At 42.4% G+C, this 23,350-nt stretch overlaps 1 protein-coding gene across 1 annotated transcript in view; it reads right to left on the reverse strand.

The window, feature by feature from the left end:
• Positions 1–459: 459 nt before the first annotated feature.
• The window catches only part of LOC132085299 (zinc metalloproteinase-disintegrin-like NaMP), a 75,066-nt gene continuing 52,175 nt past the window's right edge, over positions 460–23,350 (reverse strand). Inside the window, exons 8-24 of the mRNA XM_059490675.1 lie at positions 22,861–22,932; positions 22,067–22,236; positions 20,571–20,655; positions 18,330–18,460; positions 15,826–16,003; positions 14,176–14,265; positions 12,775–12,970; positions 9,965–10,067; positions 8,850–9,006; positions 8,167–8,247; positions 7,570–7,648; positions 4,870–4,960; positions 4,443–4,542; positions 2,839–2,901; positions 2,531–2,608; positions 1,643–1,705; positions 460–1,329 (exon numbers count right to left, since the gene is read on the reverse strand). Coding sequence (XP_059346658.1) covers positions 1,297–1,329; positions 1,643–1,705; positions 2,531–2,608; positions 2,839–2,901; positions 4,443–4,542; positions 4,870–4,960; positions 7,570–7,648; positions 8,167–8,247; positions 8,850–9,006; positions 9,965–10,067; positions 12,775–12,970; positions 14,176–14,265; positions 15,826–16,003; positions 18,330–18,460; positions 20,571–20,655; positions 22,067–22,236; positions 22,861–22,932 — 1,770 coding nt within the window. The 3' untranslated portion in view covers positions 460–1,296. The remainder of the gene's footprint in view (positions 1,330–1,642; positions 1,706–2,530; positions 2,609–2,838; positions 2,902–4,442; positions 4,543–4,869; positions 4,961–7,569; positions 7,649–8,166; positions 8,248–8,849; positions 9,007–9,964; positions 10,068–12,774; positions 12,971–14,175; positions 14,266–15,825; positions 16,004–18,329; positions 18,461–20,570; positions 20,656–22,066; positions 22,237–22,860; positions 22,933–23,350) is intronic.

Consider the following 23,350-nt stretch of genomic DNA (forward strand, 5'->3'; position numbering starts at 1 on the left):
TGAAGGAGGATTTTTGATCCCTGTCCAGGGCTCACCCTCTGCTCAGGGCTGGAATGAGAGTTCAGGTATGAGCAGGTGAGGATTTGGTTTTCTGCAGGAAAAGGCAGCCCAGGCTCCCGGTTTGGAGCTGAATCTCAGAAGATAATTAATAAAAAAAGAAATGTCTAGGTTTGCTTCAAATCTCACTATTCTTAGAAAATTCTGGCATACTCCCAAAGGTTGGAAATCAGAAAGAAACAGATTTGAAGGTGGCAGAAAAGCTGTGTTGGTATATCCTGTCAAGCCTCATTATAAATGGAATTCAGCTTTCCTGGCTGACTTGGCAGGGCTGACAACACCTGGGAATGATCTTTTTACTGCAAATTGGGAATTTTAGGGCTCTGGCAATGTCAGAAATGACCCCACTTCACCCTGGTTTTCCTGTGCTTCATGATGGGTTTGAAAGAACACAACAATTGCTTCCTGTTCAGACAGAACTTTAATACAGAAATCTCTGTAAATACATTAATTACAGCTCATAAAAAATAACTTCTGGATTTTTACACCCCAGTCAAACCCAGGTGGAGATTCCAATCTGTTCCTGGCTCAAATAAAGCAGCAATTATCCAAAGAGGAAGGAAGCTCTGCTCTTCCAGTAACATCCATCCTCATCCAACACAACCTCAAAGGAAGAACTGAAATTCCAGCACATCCATGTTTTGCAGGGAATGGCATCCTCAACAGGGAATTTAAGGATTGTGGAGAGAATCCAGTGCAAAGGATCTTGCCAGAACCATTCCCAGTGTGTCTCATTGCTTTTTCCACGTCCAGCTCAGACCCTGGGGACACAACTTCTCTCCCCAGGGCAGGAAGAGTTTGTTTTTCTCCACAACTTGCACATGAGGGAGAAATCTTTGAGGGCAGAGAGGGCTGGAAAAGATCCAGAAATGGAGCCAAAAAAAAAGTTTGCAATTCCCAAACCTGGAGCAGCCACATTGTCCCTGCTGCCCTCAGCTCTGGCCCCAGAGGAGCAGAGGAGGAGCAGCCTCATCCACAGTGCTGGGGGTGTTCAGCAGCTGTTGTAACTTACTCCCAGTTTACACCTCAGTGCAAGTGGTGGCTCTGCTCTGCTTCCCTTGGACAGCAGCTCCATGTCACCACCAGGGCTCCTCACTGCCTGAAATCCCAAATCCTTCCAGTCAGTTCTCAAGGAGGAGAGGGAGATGGTCCAGGATGCCTTTGCCAGAAGTGGAGGAATCGAGGGATGAACTGTCCCTGGAAACTTCAGGTGGCCCAGCCAGCTCTGCTTGGGAAGCCTCAGACTCTGGGGTTCATGGGGGGCTTTAAAGCCTGCAGGGAAAAGGAGCAGTTAAATCCCAGCAGTAAAAGAATTCCATCCCCAGGGAACTGATGGGAATTCCATCCCCGGGGAACTGATGGGAATTCCATCCCCATGGAACTGATGGGAATTCCATCCCCATGGAACTGATGGGAACTCCATCCCCAGAGAGCTGATGGGAATTCCATCCCCAGGGAACTGATGGGAATTCCATCCCCAGAGAATTTATGGGAATTCCATGCCCAGGGAACTGATGGGAATTCCATCCCCAGGGGATTTATGGGAATTCCATGCCCAGGGAATTGTTATTCCCACCTGAATTACCTGGGGTGGAGGAGGGGGTTTGCCTTTGGGAAGGGGCACAGGAGGAGCTGTTCTCTCTGGAGCCTGGAACAAAATGGGGTTTCAATGTCACTGGGGTTCTCTGAGCAGCTGCAGAACCTCCCCAGCCCCAGCCACCCTCACCCTGCAGCATTTTCCTGCTGCAAAATCCCAGGAATTCCCACCTGTCCATGTGCAAGGGGGCAACAAAATACAAATACAAGGGGGCCAGGTCTGTTTCAGAAGACACTGAGCTATTCCCAATATTTAAATATTGATATCCAAGCTCACAGAGTGGGATTTAAATGTGGTTTATAACTGATACATGGAAATATTTTATATCTTATACTTTGTATTTACATTTTATATTGTCCTGACCCAGTATTTGTGCAGGCACCACCCCAGAGTTTTGTGACCAGAGTGAAGATGGATTTTACACCGTCCTGCCAGGGGGGCAGGGGCCTGAAATGCTGAAATGGTGAACATTTGAGGCAGGTATTTCCTTTTAATTAGGATGGTTTGGGTTTATTAATGAGAAATAGAACCATTCCTCTGAATTCTTACAAATGTAAGACCCAGCACATCTCTGCCACACAGGGACCCTCACAGGCACCTGCAGCAGCAGAGTTACTCATCATTTACTTTGTGTTTACACCTGAAATGCCTCTTGGCTTAAACTCCAGCTACTGAGTTTGTTTCTGATGCCTTGGAGGACCCCCTGGCTGATGAGGAATATTTGTGCAGTTTAGGATTACACAGCCAAAAATTGATTCCTACCCTAAAAACCTGTGCTTTGAATAGCTGTGATTTTAAATTTTCACTTTAAATCAGAAGCTGCAAATATGAATTGGGATCTGATAGAGATGTGTGAAGCTGCAGGGTTGTACTCACAAACTTCTCCTCGGGGTGGGAAGAGCCAGGTTTGGGGGCAGGAACGGGAGGTGGGGGACCCTTGGGCCTCAGGGCAGGCTGGAAAAAACAGAACATGAACCATTTAACCCTCTGTGTGCACCCACGTGTTCCTTGGGGATGTGCAGCCTGGAGCTGGACATGAAAATGCTTTAAGGGGCTGGGGGTGCAGGGATGGTGACTGAGAAAACAGAGCCCACTCCGGAGCTCAGGGATGTCCCTTTGGGATCAGGGGTTTGTCATGTTCCCAAATCCCGCAGGAAAGCAGGGACGTTCCCAGAAGTACTCACACTCTGAAGGTGCGGTTTGTTCTCCTGAGGTGGAGGCACGGGAAGAACTTTCTTATCAATTACCTGCGGACGGGAACGGTCACAAATGGGGCGGAGCCCTTATCTCACCTCCTGCCTTATCTCCGGCTGTCCCTGCCCTGCCCCGGCTCACTGGGGACCCAGAGCCCTCCCCATGCCGGCATTCCCAGCGCTGTCCCTCCCCTCAGCATTTCTGGGAATTCGTGCTGGAGTTCCCGGCGCTGTCCCCTCAGCATTTCGGAAATTCGTGCTGGGATTCCTCCCCTCATAATGTTGGGAATCTCGTGCCACCATTCCCAGTGCTGTCCCTCCCCTCATAATTTTGGGAATCTCATGCTGGGATCCCCAGCACTGACCCCTCAGCATTTTGGGAATCTCATACTGGGATTCCCAGCACTGTCCCTCCCCTCAGCAATTTGGGAATCTTGTGCTGGGATTCTCAGCACTGTCACCTCATAATTTTGGGAATCTTGTGCTGGGATCCCCAGCACTGCCCCCTCAGCATTTTAGGAATCTCATGCTGGGATTCCTCCCCTCAGCATTTTGGGAATTTCATGCTGGCATTCCCAGCACTGTCCCTCCCCTCAGCAATCTGGGAATCTTGTGCAGGGATTCTCAGCACTGTCCCCTCATAATTTGGGGAATCTTGTGCTGGGATCCCCAGCACTGCCCCCTCAGCATTTTAGGAATCTCATGCTGGAATTCCTCCCCTCAGCATTTTGGGAATTCCATGGCGGCATTCCCAGCACTGTCCCTCCCCTCATAATTCTGAGAATCTCATGCTGGGATCCCCAGCACTGACCTCTCAGCATTTTGGGAATCTCATGCTGGGATTCCTCCCCTCAGCATTTTGGGAATTTCATGCTGGCATTCCCAGCACTGTCCCTCCCCTCAGCAATTTGGGAATCTTGTGCAGGGATTCTCAGCACTGTCCCCTCATAATTTGGGGAATCTTGTGCTGGGTTCCCCAGTGCAGCCCTGTCAGCATTTTCAAAATCTCATGCTGGGGTTCCTCCCCTTTATAATTTTGGGAATCTCGTGCCGACATTCCCAGCACTGTCCTTCCCCTCAGTATTTTAGGAATATCATGCTGGGATTCCTCCCTCGGCATTTTGGGAATCTCATGCTGGAGTCCCCAGCGCTGTCCCTCTCCTCAGCATTTTGGAATCTCATGGTGGGATTCCTCCCATCATAATTTTGGGAATCTTGTGCTGGGATCCCCAGCACTGTCCCCTCAGCATTTTGGGAATCTCTCATGCTGGGATTCCTCCCCTCATAAGTTTGGGAATTTCATGCTGGCATTCCCAGCGCAGTCCCTGCAGCATTTTGGGAATCTCAAACTGGCATTCCCAGCACTGTCCCTCCCCTCAGCATTTTTGGGAATTCGTGCTGGAGTTCCCAGCGCTGTGCCTCCCCTCAGCATTTCGGGAATCTCATGCTGAGGTCCCCAACCTTGTCCCCTCAGCATTTTGGGAATCTCATCCTGGGATTCCTCCCCTCAGCATTTTGGGAATCCTGTGGAAATGCAGTCCCTTGGGCTGATGGTTTGAGCCCTGGGGACAGTCCCCAGCTGTCCCTGCTCTCACCTTCTGGGCAGGTGGCACCAGCACAGGCTGTTCCCTGCAGCTCTGCTCCTGATCCACAAACACCTGGTTGGTGGCTCCGGGTCCCCTCCTGGTCTGGTGGCTGTCAAAGATTTCAAATCATGCTCAATTTTAGGTAACTGAAGAAAAACCTCACAGCTGAGGCCCTGCCTTACTCCTGCTGGTGTTTTGTACCCATGTCTTTGATTTCTTTCTTCCCTTTATTCATTGGGATTCTTAAGGATTTATCAAGAGCTCCATTTCAACTCTTCCATCCCCTCCCAGCCATGGCATTTCTGATGCCTCCACAAATCTCATGGACCATCTTCCTTCCCTCCCAGGATCTAATTCCCCCCACCCCCAGTGCAAACTCTGCAGGGATTTCCTGGCTGTGGTTTGTGGGTTTTAGGTGGATGTGGGAAGGATTTACCTCTTGTGGGAGCCTCGGAAGCGGGTGAGCAGCACGGCTGCAACTGCAGTGACAGCCAGGACAGCCAGCACGCCAGCAGCCACAGCAATGCCTGGCAGGGACAGAAACAGCCCTTAAAAATCTGGGAATTACAGAGGGCAGGGACAGAAACAGCCCTTAAACACCAGGGATCACTGTGGGCAGGGACAGAAACAGTTCTGAAACACCAGGGATCACTGAGGGCAAGGAGAGAAAGAATCCTAAAACACCAGGGATCACTGAAGGCAGGGACAGAAAGAATCCTAAAACATCAGGGAATCACTGAAGGCAGGGACAGAAACAGTTCCTAAAAAATCAGCAGGGACAGAAACTGTTCCTAAACATCAGCAGGGACAGAAACAGTTCCTAAATATCAGGAACTGTGGGCAGGGACAGAAATAGTTCTGAAACCCCAGGGATCACTGAGGGCATGGACAGAAAGAATCCTAAAACATCAGGGAATAACTGAGGGCAGGGACAGAAAGAGTTCCTAAACATGAGCGGGGACAGAAAGAGTTCCTAAACACCAGGGAATCACTGAGGGCAGGGACAGAAACAGTTCTGAAACACCAGGGATCACTGAGCATTGGGACAGAAACAGTTCCTGCAAAATCAGCAGGGACAGAAACAGTTCCTAAACATCAGCAGGGACACAAACAGTTCTTAGAACATCCCAGAACCACTGAGGGTGGGAGACACCCAGCAAGATTCACCATTATTAAGAAGTTTCCCATCACCACTGATGAAGGAATTTTATTATCTCTGTTTTCATTCTATGGGTTCTTCTCCTGCACACAAATGGTGATGGAAAGGAGAGAACTCCTGCTGGTTTTGCCATGTTTGAAGTCAGTTGTTCCCTGAGTTGTCCCTGGGATAAACAAACCTTGAACAAACCCTAAACCATCCCTGCCCTTTCCATTGACACTCAAAGATCCTCCCCTGTCCTTCCTCTCCTCTGTCCCAGAGACTGTTACCCACAGAAGGGTGCAGACCTTCAAACTGCCCTCAAATAAAGTTTCTTCCACAATTTTCAACAAAACTACTCCAAAGCCTCAACCAAGTCAGAGGTTCAGAGCTAACAGCTCTGGAGAGGGTGAAGAGAGAACAAAAATATTCCATATTATAAATTAAATAAAGGCTTTTTTTTTCCCCTTAACATGTGAAAATCTGGACACAAATTATTTTCCCTCAGAGGTGGGTCAGTTAAGGACCATGCTGATGATAAATGAACTTGTCCAGCTCCCTCACAGCAAAGCCTATGGGATCCTGGCTCCACTTTGAAGGGACAGAGAACTCATTATTCCAAGAATAAACAGGAGAAGCCTGTTGGTCTCATCTCCAGGGGGAATCACTTGTCAGCTTAGAGAGGAAAACACCTTCTCTACTCCTCCCTGCAGGACTGAGGGGTGCTCAGAAATCAGCTCCCTGGGATACAGTGCTGGGATTTAGGTTGGATATGAAGTGAATTTTCTTCATGGAAGGGGTTGTGCAGTTCTGGGACAGGCTGGAGTTCCCAGCCCTGGAATTGTTCAAAAAACCTGTGCCTGTGGCAGCTGAGGACATGATTCAGTGCTGCTGGGCTTGATGAGCTTAATTATTCCAATTAACAATTGTATGAGCCACTCTGGTGCGGGGCTGCTCCCCTGGAGCTCCCCAGCTCCTTCTGGTGCCTTTTGGGGCAGATTCACAGAATTCCCAGAATCACTGGGTTGTAAGAGACCTCAAAGATCATCCAGTCCAACCCAGCCCCAGCACCTCAACTCAACCCTGGCACCCAATGCCACATCCAGGCTGGTTTTAAATCCTACAGGGGCTACACCCAAAATGGATGATGGGTCATGGGTTTCACACTTTTATAAGTTTGGCCAATTTGCATATTGGGGTTGATCTTCCAATTACAGCTGCAGGTCATGAAGTCATTGACCCCAAGTTTGCTGCCCCCAACTCCCTTTTGTTCCCATCTCTGGGCCCTGAGGCAGTGAGGTGTCCTTGGTTCCCAGGCCTGCAGAGGAATTGTTGTGTCTGCCCCAAAATGGGAGAGCAGCAGCTCACACTGGGTGTGGAATTCAGAGTTATGCCCTAAAGAACTGCAGGATTACAAATATATGAAAATGTAAAAGCTAAAATCCTGGAGAGGAATTGTGTCTGCCTAAAATGGGAGAGCAGCAGCTCACATTAATATGGAGTTCAGAGTTATGGCCTTGTCGCAGACATTTCTTCACAGAAATCCTTTCTTTCAGATTTCTGTGTCTTCTGGAGGCCAAAGTAAACAATTATTATCAAATGCTGTAGAATGTAACAAGAGTTTCCTGATTAGCTCATTTTCTATGTTTATAATTAAGGGCCAATCACAAAGTGCAAGCTAAGAGACTGAGTCCTTAGCCACAACTTTGTTGTAGATTCTTTCTATCTATTCTTAGCCTAGCCTAGCTGCTCTGCAAACCTCTCTCTATATTCTATTTAGTATAGTCTTAATGTATTATATATGATATATAAATAAATTCAACCTTCTAATCAAAATACAAAATTCACCGTCTCTCTCTCACCAGCTGCGACCCACTCAGGCACAGTAATAATGGCCTAAAGAACTGCGGGGTTACAGATAGATGGAAAATAGGAAACCTGAAATGCTCAGGGATCCCTTGCAGGCAGGAAAGGACACATTCCAAGTGTGGCACTCACTGGTGAGGGCTGAGGAGCTGTCACAGTTGGGGGGTGCCCACCCCTCCTCACACTGGCACTGCAGCTCGTGGTCACACACCTGGGGGCACAAACAGGGACACCAGTGAGTCTGGGGGCTCAGAAAGTTTCTGAGTGAGGATGCTGAGAGGTTTTTTTAATCTCTTCACTTATCTGAGCTAAAATTTAGCACAAAAAGGAGCAGTTTGGGGTGTTAAAGGACAGTCCTGATGTCATGCACCTTTTGCTTCTGCAGGGAAAGCTTCACTATAGAGTTAATCTATTTATCTGTAGGTCTCTGAATGGTCAAATGTGAGAAGAATTCTCCTCCCCAAACCAAAATAACCTAAAAGAGGAGAGCTGTGATACCATGGCTCAGGGGCAGGGTCAGACACAGGGGCTGTGTCCATCTTCTGGGCAAAAATATTGATGTTCCCTCAGATGAGATGTGTTTTCATAAAAATTTTTAAAGTTTCTGACTCCTCAAATTTGACAGATTTGTATCAATGACTTAAACACTGTCAGCAAGGAGGTCTGAGCCTGATCTGCATCATTTTCTTGGGGTTTTAAAGTGAACAACATCAAATGCTGGTGTCTTACAGCATGGCCAGGGCACTTGGCAGAGCAGTTGGTGGATCTGAAGACATCCTCAGCCTGGACACACTCCCCACGGCTGCACACCTGAAATGAGAGCAAACCACAGGGATTTGGAGCTTCTAGGACAGGCAGAGTTTGCACTTTATCCTGGGAGGGGATGGAGAACAGCTCTGGAAATCCCTCAGACCCCTTTAGGAGTGGGAGATGAGGGGTTGATTTTCCATTTGGGTGTTTTGTAGAAAGGAGAGTGACAGAGATGTGCAGACATCACTGCTCCCCACTCAATCCCTCATCCCTCCCTTCCAGGCAGGAATATTCAAGGGAGTGACTGGAAAAGAGCACCCAGTGATGAGGGACAGCCATTATGGAAATAATTAAATGCAATAATTAAATGCAGTAACATATTAATGATCTCCTAACCTCTCAGACAAAGCTGCGTTTCTGCTGCCACACATCTTTGTGTCAGTAAAGGGAACGAGGCAGCCGCCAAGCCTAAGGAAATGGGAATGCTGCCAATTGCTGTTTGCTTTGCTGCTGGGTTGGGATAAAAGTTGGGAAAACAGAGCAGCAGAAGTTTGGGGTCCACTCAGTCCTCCCTGTTTAAAATCTTCCCTGTACAGGACAGAATTATATCAACAAGGCTGAAAGAGGGGGAAGAACAAAGGAAGAGAGGATTCTCCACTCACCATCCCATTGCCACACTTGGTTCCATCCAGGATCATCCCTGGGTCGTCCCTCCCACCCCTGGAGAAGCTGCCTTTGCAGGCCCTGAAGGACAGCAGGCTCCCGTCCCGAGGCATCTCCCTGCCTCCAGAGCAGAACAGCTTCCCACACAGTTTGTCTCTGCAAGGACAACAGGAGCTGTCACCCCAAGGACAAGGCCCAGCAAACCCCCCGAGCTGGGCTCTCCTGCAGCCTGAATTCCAAGGAAATGCTGCAGCAGGGAATGCTGGTGTGGCACCTTGGCTGGAGCAGGTGGCAGGTTCTTAAATCCTGCTGAGCTTAGCAGGGAACACAAATTGATTCACAGAAATGAGCATTTAACTCATATTCCTTCACTTCTGAAGCTCAAATTCCCCATCCCAAAATCCCTGGAGTTCCCTGCACACCCTCACACTCATCCTCCCAAGCAGCCCTGCCCAGGTATAATATATTATATTATATTATATTATATTATATTATATTATATTATATTATATTATATTATATTATATTATATTATATTATATTATATTATATTATATTATATTATATTATATTATATTATATTATATTATATTATATTATATTATATTATATTATATTATATTATATTACATTACATTATATTACATTATATTATTACATTACATTACATTACAATAATATATAATGTAATGTAATGTAATGTAATGTAATATATGATAGGATAGGATAGGATAGGATAGGATAGGATAGGATAGGATAGGATAGGATAGGATGGGATAGGATAGGATAGGATATAATTGATATAATTGATATAATATAATATAATATAATATAATATAATATAATATAATATAATATAATATAATATAATATAATATATGATATGATATGATATGATATGATATGATATGATATGATATGGCATAATGTGCACACCTTTGCTCTCTCACCTCATGATTTAAATCCACTTTTCTTAGAAATTACTTCCCCCAGTTTTCAGACAGAACAAGAGGGAACACAGGGCTGTGCCATTCCTTGTTTCTGTCTCCTGATTAGAGTAGGAATGGCCTCCTCTCTTCCCAAATCCCAGCACATCCCACAGCCCAGTGCTTACTTTCTCTTGCAGGGGAGGTAAGTGCCCTGCTCCTTCCTGCAGTACCCGAAGTACTTCCCCATCTCGTTCACATTGTAGCAAGAGGCTTCGCCCTCTCTGGCCTCTGCAGGAGGAAAACAATAAATAGGGTGAGTTTGGGATCCCAAACCAGAACCGGGGATATTCCAGCTCCTTCCTTTGCTCTGGAAATGGCCTTTCCCAGCCACGTCATGGGCACAAATGAGTTTCTGGAGAAGAGAAAGTTCCAGGGACACCTCAGAGCTCCTTCCAGAGCCTGAAGGGGCTCCAGGAGAGCTGGAGAGGGGCTGGGGACAAGGATGGAGAGACAGGACACAGGGAATGGCTCCCACTGGGAAAAGCGAGATTGGGGTGGGATTTTGGGAAGGAATGAGTGTGGGGAGGGGCTGGGATAGAATTCCAGAGCAGCTGTGGCTGCCCCTGGATCCCTGGAGGTGCCCAAGGGAGAGGAGAAGGCTCCACGGAGAGCTCAGAGCCTGAAGGGGCTCCAGGAGAGCCGGGAAAGGACTGGGGACAAGGATGGAGGGACAGGACACAGGGAATGGCTCCCACTGCCAAAGGGCAGGAATGGATGGGATGTTGGGAATTAGGAATTGTTCTCTGTTGTGATATATGTTATAAAATAATTCGTGCTGAAGGAAATAAAAAACCACAGCATTTTGTGCACTAAAGGCAGTGTCGTGCACCAAGCAGTAATAGGCTAAGTGATGAGGATGGAGATTCAAACACCAGGAGGACACTGTCTCCAGGGATGGATATTTCAAGGGATTTTTCCTCTGACAAGACCCCAGCAAGAGGCATTTGATAGGCACCATATATAAGATAATAACACCAGAAGTTTATCTCAGAAGATTTTCACCTGACAGGATTTCAGCAGTTATTCACCAGTTCCGAGAAACGGGGCAGCAAGAAAGAAAACTGTGATAATATGCTAAAGAAGGGCCCCTTCCAGAGCCCAAAATGCTGTATTTCTAAATGATATTTATTTCTCAATTTTACTTATTTTATTTCTAAATGATATTTCTAAATATCATTTAGAAATAAATGATATTTGGAGACCCATGGGACTTTGGTGCAATAGAGGCCAAATCCTGGGTTTCCCCGACTCTGATTGCCTGGCTCAGAGTCGAATTGCTTGTGGTTTTTACCAAAATTCTACTTTGATTATTTAATAAATTTCCTTAATTATTAAATTGGAGTATTCATTTATAACACCATGAAGGTGGGAAGGGGCTGGGGTGGAATTCCCAGGGAGCTGTGGCTCCCCTGGATCCCTGGCAGTGCCCAAGGCCAGGCTGGAGCCCCCAGGGACAGTGGGAGGTGTCCCTGCCATGGCAGGGGTGGCGCTGGATGGGATTTAAGTCCCCTTTCAGCCCAAGCCATTCTCCAGCTCTATGAAATGCTGCTTTCAGAAGCACCAGATGTGCCAAATCTGGCTGTTAATTTGAAGGACAGTCATTTCCTTTTCCTATCTGGCCAAAACCACTTCCCCAGCTCCATTCCAACTAACTCAGACGTGTTCTGCAGAAGAGGAATGTGCTCCCCACTTCCCGTTTCCCTGAAAGCACAGAGCACGCCATGCCCTGAGGTCTGGCTCATGAGCTACAACCACTGACAGTAGGAAATAGAAAAATCATCATTAATTATGCTACAAAATGGAGATTATTTGTATGGATGGGCTGTCACTGTCATATTTTCTGAAAAATTCCTTTGCCAGGATTTCTTCTCCTGGGAAGATGAGAAGCCTCAGAGAAAAAACGATATTATCTCATTTGCTTCTCCCTGTTTTGCTGCTTTGGAACGTGGCTGGAGATTGTTTACCAGCAGGTCCATGTTTGATTGGTTCCGTGTGAATTGTTTTTAATTAATGACCAATCACCGCCAGCTGTGTCAGACTAAGGAGCCAGTCATGAGTTTTTCATTATCATTCTTGTTAAGCCTTCAGTCTCTATCCTTTCTCTATTCTGTAGTATATATATATATATATATATATATATATATATATATATATATAAAATAGTATAATTTGAATATATATATATACACACTATAGTATATATAGTATAATATATATACTATATATAATATATATAGTATATATATTATACTATACATTAGTATAGTATAATATATAGCATTACATAACATATTATTATATTCTATTATAAATATTATATTATATTATATTATATTATATTATATTATATTATATTATATTATATTATATTATATTATATTATATTATATTATATTATATTATATTAATAATAGTATAGATGTTGCTATATATTATATATTATTATAATACCTATTATATAAGTTATATATTATATATAATATATAATAAATTATTAATAAATTACTATTATATTATAATAATGTAATGTAATAATATAATATAATATAATGTAATATAATGTAATGTACTGTAATGTAATGTAATATAATATAATGTGATATAATGTGATATAATATAACAATGTGATATATGATATATGATATATGATATGATGTAACATAACATAATGTGATATGATATTATATGATATTATATGATATGATGCAATGTAATGTAATGTGATATAATAATAAATTAGCCTGCTAAGAACATGGAGTCAGATTCACTCATCTCTCACCTCGTCCTGGGGACCCCTGCCAATACCACAAAGCCTGAGCTGAAGAGCAGACCCACAGTTCCTGAGGTGCAGTGGATCTGAGGATGTGATGCAGAATTCCCTCTCCTGTCTCTCGTGCCCGAGCCAAGCCGATTTTCGGTGCCACGGGGAACTCACCTGGCCCAAAGACGTGTTTGCACTGGCTGTCACGGGTGGGACAGGTGCCCATGTAGCAGTAGCCCTCTCCAAATCTGCAGGGGTGCCCGTTGACACGGAAGCGATCCTCGGGGCAGCTGGGGGAGCGCCCCGTGCACATCTCAGCCAGGTCACAGTCGTCCTTCACCGGCCGGCACACCGAGCCCGACTTCTTGAACTGCGCAGGGAGCAAACGCCACACTCGGCACCCAGCTCCTCCACACTGCCCAAACCACCCAGCTGAGGGCTGGAACAGGCAGGAAAATCTCACTGCACAGGGGTGGGGGCAACAGCCTGGTCAGAGAGTGAGCAAACGGCTTTGTGTGCTCACAGTGGGCTTGGGAGACTTTTTAGGGAGTTGTAGAAGAACAATGATAACTTGTTAGTATAAACAACCTGTGTTTTCCTACTCTTTCTGTTCTTCTCAAGGACTGTTTGTGAGAAAGTTTTTGTTAATTAGCCAATCAAGTAGAAATCTAGTCAAATCTATCTATGAAAGAAGAGAATTTTCATATTAAAGCTGCTCTTTTGCAAACCAGCCTTGCAGTGAATCTGTGTCATTTCTTGCTCAATGGTGACACACAGGCTGTGTGAGGAGCAGGATCCATATCTCACTTCGTGTTGGATCTGTCAGTTCTCAGGGGTTGCCTCTTGTGCCACAGCTTTTATTGCCAGGAGAAAATGGCCAACCAAAGGGCTCATTTCTGCAGGGTGGTGGGAGATTGAGGGAGTTGATGGTGGGGGTTTGGGGTGGGCAGTGACAGCACCTGAGGGAATGTGAGGGAATGGCTGGAGCTGTGCCAGGGAGGGAATGGCTGGGGATCAGGGAAAGGCTGGATTTTGGGAAAGGCTCCTTCCCCAGAGGGTGCTAGCATGGCCCCGAGGCTGCCAGAGCTCCAGAAGTGTTTGGACAGCACTCTAGGGATACCCAGGGTGGGATTTTGGGGTGTCTGTGCCGGGCCTGGGGTTGGATCAGTGATCCCACAAGTCCCTTCCAGCCCAGGCCATTCCATGACTCCATGACAGTGCCCTTGGCAGTGCTGTCCAACACAGGGACCAGCGCAAGGTGAGTTCCTGCTTTATTGCAGCAGGGGTGAGGATCTGCAGAGGGAGGGTTTCTCACCCAGGAGTTCTCACAGGGGAGGTGAGGGGTCTCACCTGGCAGATTTTACAGGGGAGGGCAGGGGTCTCACCTGGCAGTTCTCTGAGGGGAGGGGTCTCAACTGGCAGATTTTACAGGGAAAGGGTCTCACCTGGCAGTTCTCACAGGGGAGGGCAGGGGTCTCACCTGGCAGTTCTCACTGGGGAGGGGTCTCACCTGGCAGTTCTCATAGGGGAGGGCAGGGGTCTCACCTGGCAGTTCTCACTGGGGAGGGGTCTCACCTGGCAGTTCTCACAGCACTCCCCGGAGGCACAGGCAGCTCCCGAGCTCAGCTTGCAGGTCTCAGGGTCACAGCAGTCGTTGGTGCACTCCTGGGACAGAAGCAGAAGTCAGAGCTGGGGACAGGGACCCCACACCACTGTCCCTGGCTGGGACGGAAGTCTGGCACCCACCCTTGGCTTTTTTGGGGAGCACCTTCCCTAAAATGCCTAGGTTTGCAGGGAACTGGGGCTTTGTGCTGAGCTGTGGGGATGGCTTTGTCCACTCTCAGTTCCTCTGCCACCCTCCTGACAAAACAGGGCTTCATCCTTCCCAGCACTCAGCACATCCCCAGTCATCCCAGCTCAGCAGTTTGATGACCACAATTTCTGCTTCAGCAAGAGCTTTCAGATTACAAGGAATTCATTTAGAATAATGAGAGACTGTGTAGAGTTTAAGCTTTCTAACTCCTTTGCCCGGCACTGTTTTTATATACCCCAAAGGGTCTTGCCAGCCATTCTGGATTTGCTGAGCAATGGCTCAATAGCAATTAGCAATGGCTCAGCAGCAGGGTTAATTGAGTAGCTGTGAATCCTACTGTTAATGTCCATTTTACCAGGCTGGCATTGCCAGTGTGGCCATGGGATCATGGTGTTATTAATGGCATTGAGATCTATACACAACAGAGAGTAGTCATGAGCCTACTGAGTTTAGAAAAGAGAAAGATGACTTAACATTTACTTGAGCAGGAACTTTCATTCCAAGTCTGTATTTTTTATTTGAAACATTGGGCAGCTCCAAATCACATGCAGTAACATGTGAAGCCAAAATTCAGCCTGTTTTAGTTTTACTGGTGTGAAAAATGCATGTATTTTATGATTGGCTTTTTGCAAATATTAGGATGAATATTATATGTGTTGTGTTAGAAAATAATGCTGCATTAATTTTCTTAAGTACTGTGTTAAATATAGTTTTAGGTTATAAAAATTGTTAAAATAGAAACTATGCTATGTAAGATGCTTTGTTTAACAAGAAGAGAGATAACAGCCACAGGACACCTAGACCTTTCAGAGAAAAAGAATTTATTGACTTCTTATGAGAAGAAACTAACTTCTTCCCACCTTGGAGGCACTGTTAGGATTAGAAGGAAGAAGCTGACACTGCCCAGACAGAATCCTGTGTTTGAATGGGATTTATGCATCACGTATGAAGTGTATGAATATGCAACGGGCTATTGTTTTTAAGGGTTAATCCTTTGTTAGCAGGGGTCCTTTTTCGGGCTCGTGATGCCCAGAAAAGGTACCCGGACGTCCCTAACTCTTTGTTTTTATTGTCTCATATTGTCCTTATTCAATTTGTCCAAATTGTTATTACTCTAATTGTGTTACTATTCTTTTTAACTATTTTATTACTATTAAACTTTTAAAAATTTTAAAAACAAGTGATTGGCGTTTTTCACCCTGGGACGCAAATTTTGCAGCAACAGTTGGAAGCCCTCATTCAAAAAAAATCTGATGATTAGAAGAGCTCACTGAAACAATATATTTTATGTTTATCTTTGGACTTCAATTGCTTCAGGGATACACCAGGGTTGCCAAACAGCAGCGTCCACCGCAGGGCCAGCCAGCCAGCAGCAGCCCAGCGTGGGCAGAGCCCCGTGCCCCCGCAGGTACCTCAGGGGTGCCGCAGTCGCACTCCTCGCCGCGCTCCACGAAGCCGTTCCCGCAGGAGGCGGGGGCGATGATGCTGCCCTGCTCGGGGACGTTGCTCAGGCAGCGGGGCATGTCGGCCAGCATGAAGGACTCGAAGCTCTGCAGGCTGCACGAGCTGAACTCCTTGGGGATCACCGAGCTGCGGGGACACAGGAGGGGTTATGGTGGGATGGGCCCGGGCAGGGAGTGAAACATCCTTGGGGAGAACTGAACATGAGACTGTCCCCACTGCTCTTGGGGGAAACATTGTTCTAAATACACATTTGACATATAATGTTTTATATATACTTATTATATATCTAACATTTTATATCTATATCTATATCTATATCTATATCTATATCTATATCTATATCTATAACTATATCTATACACACATACATATACATAACATTTTATATCTCTATCTATCTATCTATCTATCTATCAATTTAATAATATATATTTAATTATATATAAAAGTAATATTTAATATATATTTCTATATTAAATATATTATATATACTATGTATAATATAGTATATATACTATATAGTATACTATATAGTGTATATAGTATATTATATATACTATATATAATATAGTATATATACTATATAGTATACTATATAGTATATATACTATATAGTATACTATAGTATATATACTACTAAAAGTTATTTCTATATAAATGTAATCATTTATATCCATTATATATAAAAATTAATATTGAATAACATATTTATATATAGAATATATATTATTATATATATTCTATATATTATTATATATAGAATATATATTATTACATATAATAGTATATATCTCATATTATATTATATTATATACATATACATAACATTATATATCTATATCTATCTATCTATCTATAAATTTAATTATATATATTTAATTATATATAAAAGTAATATTTAATATATATTTCTATATTAAATATATTATATATACTATATATAATATAGTATATATACTATATAGTATGCTATATAGTATATATACTATATAGTATACTATGGTATATATACTACTAAAAATTATTTCCATATAAATGTAATCATTTATATACATTATATATAAAAATTAATATTGAATAACATATTTATATATAGAATATATATATTATTATATAGAGAATATATATTATATATAATAGTATATATCTCATATTACATTATATACATATACATAACATTATATATCTATATCTATCTATCTATCTATAAATTTAATAATATATATTTAATTATATATAAAAGTAATATTTAATATATATTTCTATATTAAATAAACAATATATACTATATATAATATAGTATATATACTATATAGTATACTATATATATATATACTATATAGTATACTATAGTATATATACTACTAAAAATTATTTCTATATAAATGTAATCATTTATATACATTATATATAAAAATTAATATTGAATAACATATTTATATATAGAATATATATATTATTATATAGAGAATATATATTATTATTATATATAATAGTATATATCTTATATTATATTATATTATATTATATTATATTATATTATATTATATTATAGTATATTATAGTATATTATAGTATATTATAGTATATTATAGTAGATTAGATTAGATTAGATTATATATATCATATATAATTATATATATAGAATATATGTATTATATATAGAATATATTCTATATAATATATATAGAAATATATTATATATGATTTATGAAAATTATTTTAGATATATAAAGATATAGTATATATTTTTAGATATATAAAAATGCAAATATATATTCAATTATATATAAAAATAATATTTAATAATATATTTATATATAAAATATATCTTTATTATATACATACAAATTACTTTTAGATATATATCTATAAATATATATAATATATATTAATTTAATAATATATTTTTAATTATATAAATATTATTATTAAATAATATATTTATATAAAGATATATTATAAATAGAAATTATTTTAGAGATATATAAGTATATATAATATATATATTTAGAGAGATATATCTAAATAATAATTTAACATTTTAAATGTTAAATGTACATAATGAAATAAAAGTAAATAATATAAATATAAATATAATATATATATTTAGATATATATCTAAATAATTTAGCATTTTAAATATTAAATGTACATAAAGAAATGTAAAGAAATAAATGTTAAAATAAAGAAATATATGCAAATAAATAAATGTAAATAAATATAAACTTTTTCCTAAATATACAGGGACTAAAGTAGTTTTAGGTTGGGTTTTTTGTGGGATTTCTGTCTGGGGATATCTGACAATGGCCTGGGACTTCACCCATTTTTTAAAACCGATTGGTTGGAATAACTGCATGGAACAATCTCCCCGGACAGCAGCCGTGCCCCAGCCCGGGGCTGGCAGCCTGCCCAGAGCCCCGTGTCAGCCCCGCAGTTGCCCCGGCCCCACCTGACGGTGTCGGTCATGATGCAGATGTCATCGCTGCACGAGCAGGCCTTGGTGTCGTGGCTCATGCCCAGGTTGTGCCCCATCTCGTGGGCCATCGTGGCTGCCACCGCGACCTCGTTCCTGTTGTGGTCCTGGGGAGCAAGAAAAGCTCCTTGTCATTCCCATGTGTGTTTTACAGCACCAGCAACAACAGAGAAAACAAAAAATGTGGTATTCACACACCCTGAGAACAGAGAGAAGCTGTGAGACGAGCAGAGGAGAAGGAAAACCCAATTCTGATCTCACTTGCTGTGCCTGTGCTGTGCTAAAGTAGAATGCAATGTGGAGATGGTTTAGCCACAGTGAGGATGCTTTGTTCCCTTGGCCTGTCAGGGCCAGGCGTGTGTGTGTGTGTGTGTGTCTGTGTGTGTGTGTCTGTGTGTCTGTGTGTGTGTGTGCATGTGTGTGTGTGTGTGTGTGTCTGTGTGTGTGTGTGTGTGTGTGTGTCTGTGTGTGTGTGTGTGTGTGTGTGTGTGTGTGTGTGTGTCTGTGTGTGTGTGTGTGTGCATGTGTGTGTGTCTGTGTGTGTGTGTGTCTGTGTGTGTGTCTGTGTGTGTGTCTGTGTGTGTGTGTCTGTGTGTGTGTCTGTGTGTGTGTGTCTGTGTGTGTGTCTGTGTCTGTGTGTGTGTGTCTGTGTGTGTGTGTTTCTGTGTGTGTGTGTCTGTGTGTGTGTCTGTGTGTGTCTGTGTGTGTGTGTGTCTGTGTGTCTGTGTGTGTCTCTGTGTGTGTGTGTGTCTGTGTCTGTGTGTCTGTCTGTGTGTGTGTCTGTGTGTGTCTGTGTGTGTGTGTCTGTGTGTGTGTGTGTCTGTGTGTGTGTGTCTGTGTGTGTGTGTGTCTGTCTGTGTGTGTGTCTGTGTGTCTCTGTGTGTGTGTCTCTGTGTGTGTGTCAGACTGTCACGGGACAGTCAGGAGAGAATCAGAGGTGAGTTCTGCTCTGAGCAGTTGCGAGTAAGAGTGAGGGCATGGCAGTTTCAGTTTAGATACAATGTACATAGATTAGTATCATAAAGTAATAAATGAGCCTTCTGATGATGGAGTAGGATACATCATTCTCTCTTGTCACCAGCACCAGAGGTCAGAGTCACCTTTCATTTACAATAAAAAAAACGACAGTTTTTCTTTTACCTATAGCCTATCATAACTACTGTAATTACCATATTCATGTTACTGTTCTCCAGTCACTCAAAGTCAGTACATTACAGTTTAAGCTAGAAGTTGTTTTTCAGTTTTCTTGCACTGGAAAATTCTGAGACTTTTTATGCTTGCCACATTTGCTGCCTTGTTTGCCTGTGCTCTCTTTCTGCTTGGTAAAAACATCTTGTCCGAGGTGGGTTTATCCTTTGCTCTAAGCCATAAAAACCCTTCTATCTAACACACCCTTTGCCTCCAGTAAGACTGGCTCAGCAATTCTTTTCTTCTATATCAAAACTTGCTTTCACTTTATTCCATCTTCAGATTCTACATTTAAAAATCTTTCTGCCAAGCACAGATACCTGTGAGACTTTCTTGTCAAACTTTCATCCTTCCCAACACAAGCGAAATTATCCTCATGATGCACGAGGGGTCACGTGGTGCTCACCCCATCTGTGCATCTATTTGGATTCTATTTTATTATTTAATATTTAAAGATATTTATAAATAGAAATATATTTATTTAAAATATATGTATTTATAAAATATATGTATTTCTTGTCAAACTTTCATCCTTCCCAACACAAGCAAAATTATCCTCATGATGCACGAGGGGTCACGTGGTGCTCACCCCATCTGTGCATCTATTTGGATTCTATTTTATTATTTAATATTTAAAGATATTTATAAATAGAAATATATTTATTTAAAATATATGTATTTGTAAAATAGACACCCTGGAGGTGTGTATATCACGTGTTTGCTTTCTTTACCCCCCCGCACTTAATTTAAAATAAAATCTCAGAATCCCAAATGGTTTGGGCTGGAGGGGACCTTAAATCCCATCCAGTTCCAGGGCAGGGACACTTTCCTCTATCCCAGGCTGCTCCAAGCCCTGTCCAGCCTGGCCTTGGACACTTCCAGGGCTCTGATTTTGAATTTTTACAGTCCAATAATGAACCAGAGAACTGAAAGTGCCCTAAACCCAACAATATTCACAAAGGTTTTTCACTGGCAGAGTGTAAAAAACATAGGAAAGGCTTTAAAAAATGAAATAAAAATGAATCAGACCTGAATAATACCTGCAGAAAATGCATCACTGCATATGGATTTCATGAAGGCCAATCCAATCGTGGTGCCCTCAAAGTCCAGGCCTCTGGAAGGAAGCACAAAGACACAGTGAGATCAGAGGGTGCCCAGGATGGGCTCTGACCTCAGGGATCTTCTCCAAACCAGGCTGGAGGTTCCATCCCCACCTCCAGACAGATTCTCACATCTAATCAAATATTTAATATCCCTGCAAATAAAAAAAACCAAAACAATTGAAGCACTTTTTGTTTTAATATTTACTTAAATTCCGTGGTGGTTCATCAGATTTAAAGCATTTGTGGGAGTGCAAAGAGCTCCAAAAGCAGCAAAGGGCTGGGATGAGTCAGGACCTCTGGACACAAGACAGAAAAGTGAGGTCAATGCTGGTTTAATTTGGCATTCCCTACATTTTTGGGGAAATTTAATTCATCATCTTTCTGGTAAACTTCATGTTATGACTCTTTAAGTTGTCAGACTTTGCTGAAGTCCACAGGCACTCAACTTTATTGAGTGAGCAAAACCAGAAGTGTCTTAGATAAGGGAAAAGTTCCCCTTCCCTGTTTTTGCAGGGATTCTGTTGGAAGGATTGGATGCTGTGTCCTGGCAGGAATTTATTTGCACACCAGGAAAAAAAAAAAAAGAAAAAAAAAAAGAAAAAAAAAAAAAAAAGAAAAAAAAGAGAGAGAGACAGCTTGGACTTATTTCTATTTTTTTTTTGTCCTGGAATTGGTACAAGGTAGTCCTGGAATGGGTGAAATCCGGGTCAGAATTGTGCCACTGATTGGTGACAAAAGAATAAAAAATGCCCTGACTGTGTTTGGTGAGCGATTTTTAAGGAATAAAATATGCCTGGAATGTGTTTGGCGACCATTTTTTAAGGAATAAAAAGGGTCTTGAATGAGTTTGGTGAGTGATTTTTAAGGAATAAAAACGACCTTGAATGTGTTGTTGACCAATTTTTAAGGAATAAAAAAAGGGGAAGAAAGGAAGGGGAGGGGAGGGGAGGGGAGGGGAGGGGAGGGGAGGGGAGGGGAGGGGAGGGGAGGGGAGGGAAGGGAAGGGAAGGGAAGGGAAGGGAAGGGAAGGGAAGGGAAGGGAAGGGAAGGGAAGGGAAGGGAAGGGAAGGGAAGGGAAGGGAAGGGAAGGGAAGGGAAGGGAAGGGAAGGGAAGGGAAGGGAAGGGAAGGGAAGGGAAGGGAAGGGAAGGGAAGGGAAGGGAAGGGAAGGGAAGGGAAGGGAAGGGAAGGGAAGGGAAGGGAAGGGAAGGGAAGGGAAGGGAAGGGAAGGGAAGGGAAGGGAAGGGAAGGGAAGGGAAGGGAAGGGAAGGGAAGGGAAGGGAAGGGAAGGGAAGGGAAGGGAAGGGAAGGGAAGGGAAGGGAAGGGAAGGGAAGGGAAGGGAAGGGAAGGGAAGGGAAGGGAAGGGAAGGGAAGGGAAGGGAAGGGAAGGGAAGGGAAGGGAAGGGAAGGGAAGGGACCCACGTGATGAGCTGAGCGTTGTCGTTCCTTTTCCTCTTGAGCAGATCCGACCGGCGCCACTTGGAGAAGGCCTCCAGGGTGAAGCCTGCATTCCTGGTCAGGGGACACTTGTCCCCATCTGTCCACACCTCCAGGCCAACCAGAGCCACGTGGGTGTTGATGGCTTTATAAACCTGCAGCAGAGAATTAATTAAAAATTAATAAAAATTAAACAAAGCCTCATCCTGGTACTTGGTCATTTTTCCACTCCAATATCCACTCCAGACCTAACAAAGCCTTTCCAAGCTCTGAATTCCAAAAAAGTCTCACCAAATAAACTGAAAATCTGATTTGTCATCACATTTCAACTTTAAAATGGGGTTAAAAATAATTGACTTGCAAAAGAAATGAAGAATCAATTTATTCTTTTGCAACAACCTTTCACTTGAGAAGTGATTAAAAAGCATCTTAAAGTATTGATAGAAATAATTGAAATAGGAGTATAAATAATTAAAGTAGGAGTAGAAATAATTCTTATTAAAAATCTCATCTCTGAAGGCAAAGAACAGGAGAATAAATTACCATGAAATTGAGCTTTCATTCATTCCTACATGTAACAATGGGAATTTATGATGCTTACATTAGAAAGAATTTATAAACCACTTGGATCCTGTGGTTTCCAATAGAAAAATATTTTAAATATTTTGGATTTCAATGGCTTTCAATAGAAAAAAACATAAATAATTTGTATTTCAATCTTTTTCAATAGAAAAAAATTACAAAACACTTGGATTTCATTGCCACTTGTTTGCTCTCACCGTGTTGATGTAGTTGACTATTCCAAATATCCTTTGTCTTATATTTTTAGCATCTTCATCATATTTCTTGTACTGAAAAGGCAAATACAGCATGTCAGGAAAAGGAGAGGGAAAAGGCGATTTATCAGGAAATAAATATCCCGCAGAAGATTGGTTTGCAAACCATGCCATGTATAAAATCTCATGCTTTATTTTATGTTTGATGTAGGATTTTATCAGATATTGGGTTTCAGTATCAGCCCCTTCCAAAATGTGAATTTCTGTGCAGGGTGCAGAGAAGGAGTTGGGCTCAATGATCCTTGTGGGTCCCTTCAAGCTCACGATTATCCCTTCAATTCAGGATATCCCCTTCAATTCAGGATATTCCCTTCCCAATCAGGATATTCCCTTCAATTCAGGATATTCCCTTCCAAATCAGGATATTCCCTTCAATTCAGGATATTCCCTCACAATCAGGATATTCCCTTCAATTCAGGATATTCCCTTCCAA

Source organism: Ammospiza nelsoni, chromosome 30, assembly GCF_027579445.1.
Source record: "Ammospiza nelsoni isolate bAmmNel1 chromosome 30, bAmmNel1.pri, whole genome shotgun sequence".
Taxonomy (NCBI): domain Eukaryota; kingdom Metazoa; phylum Chordata; class Aves; order Passeriformes; family Passerellidae; genus Ammospiza; species Ammospiza nelsoni.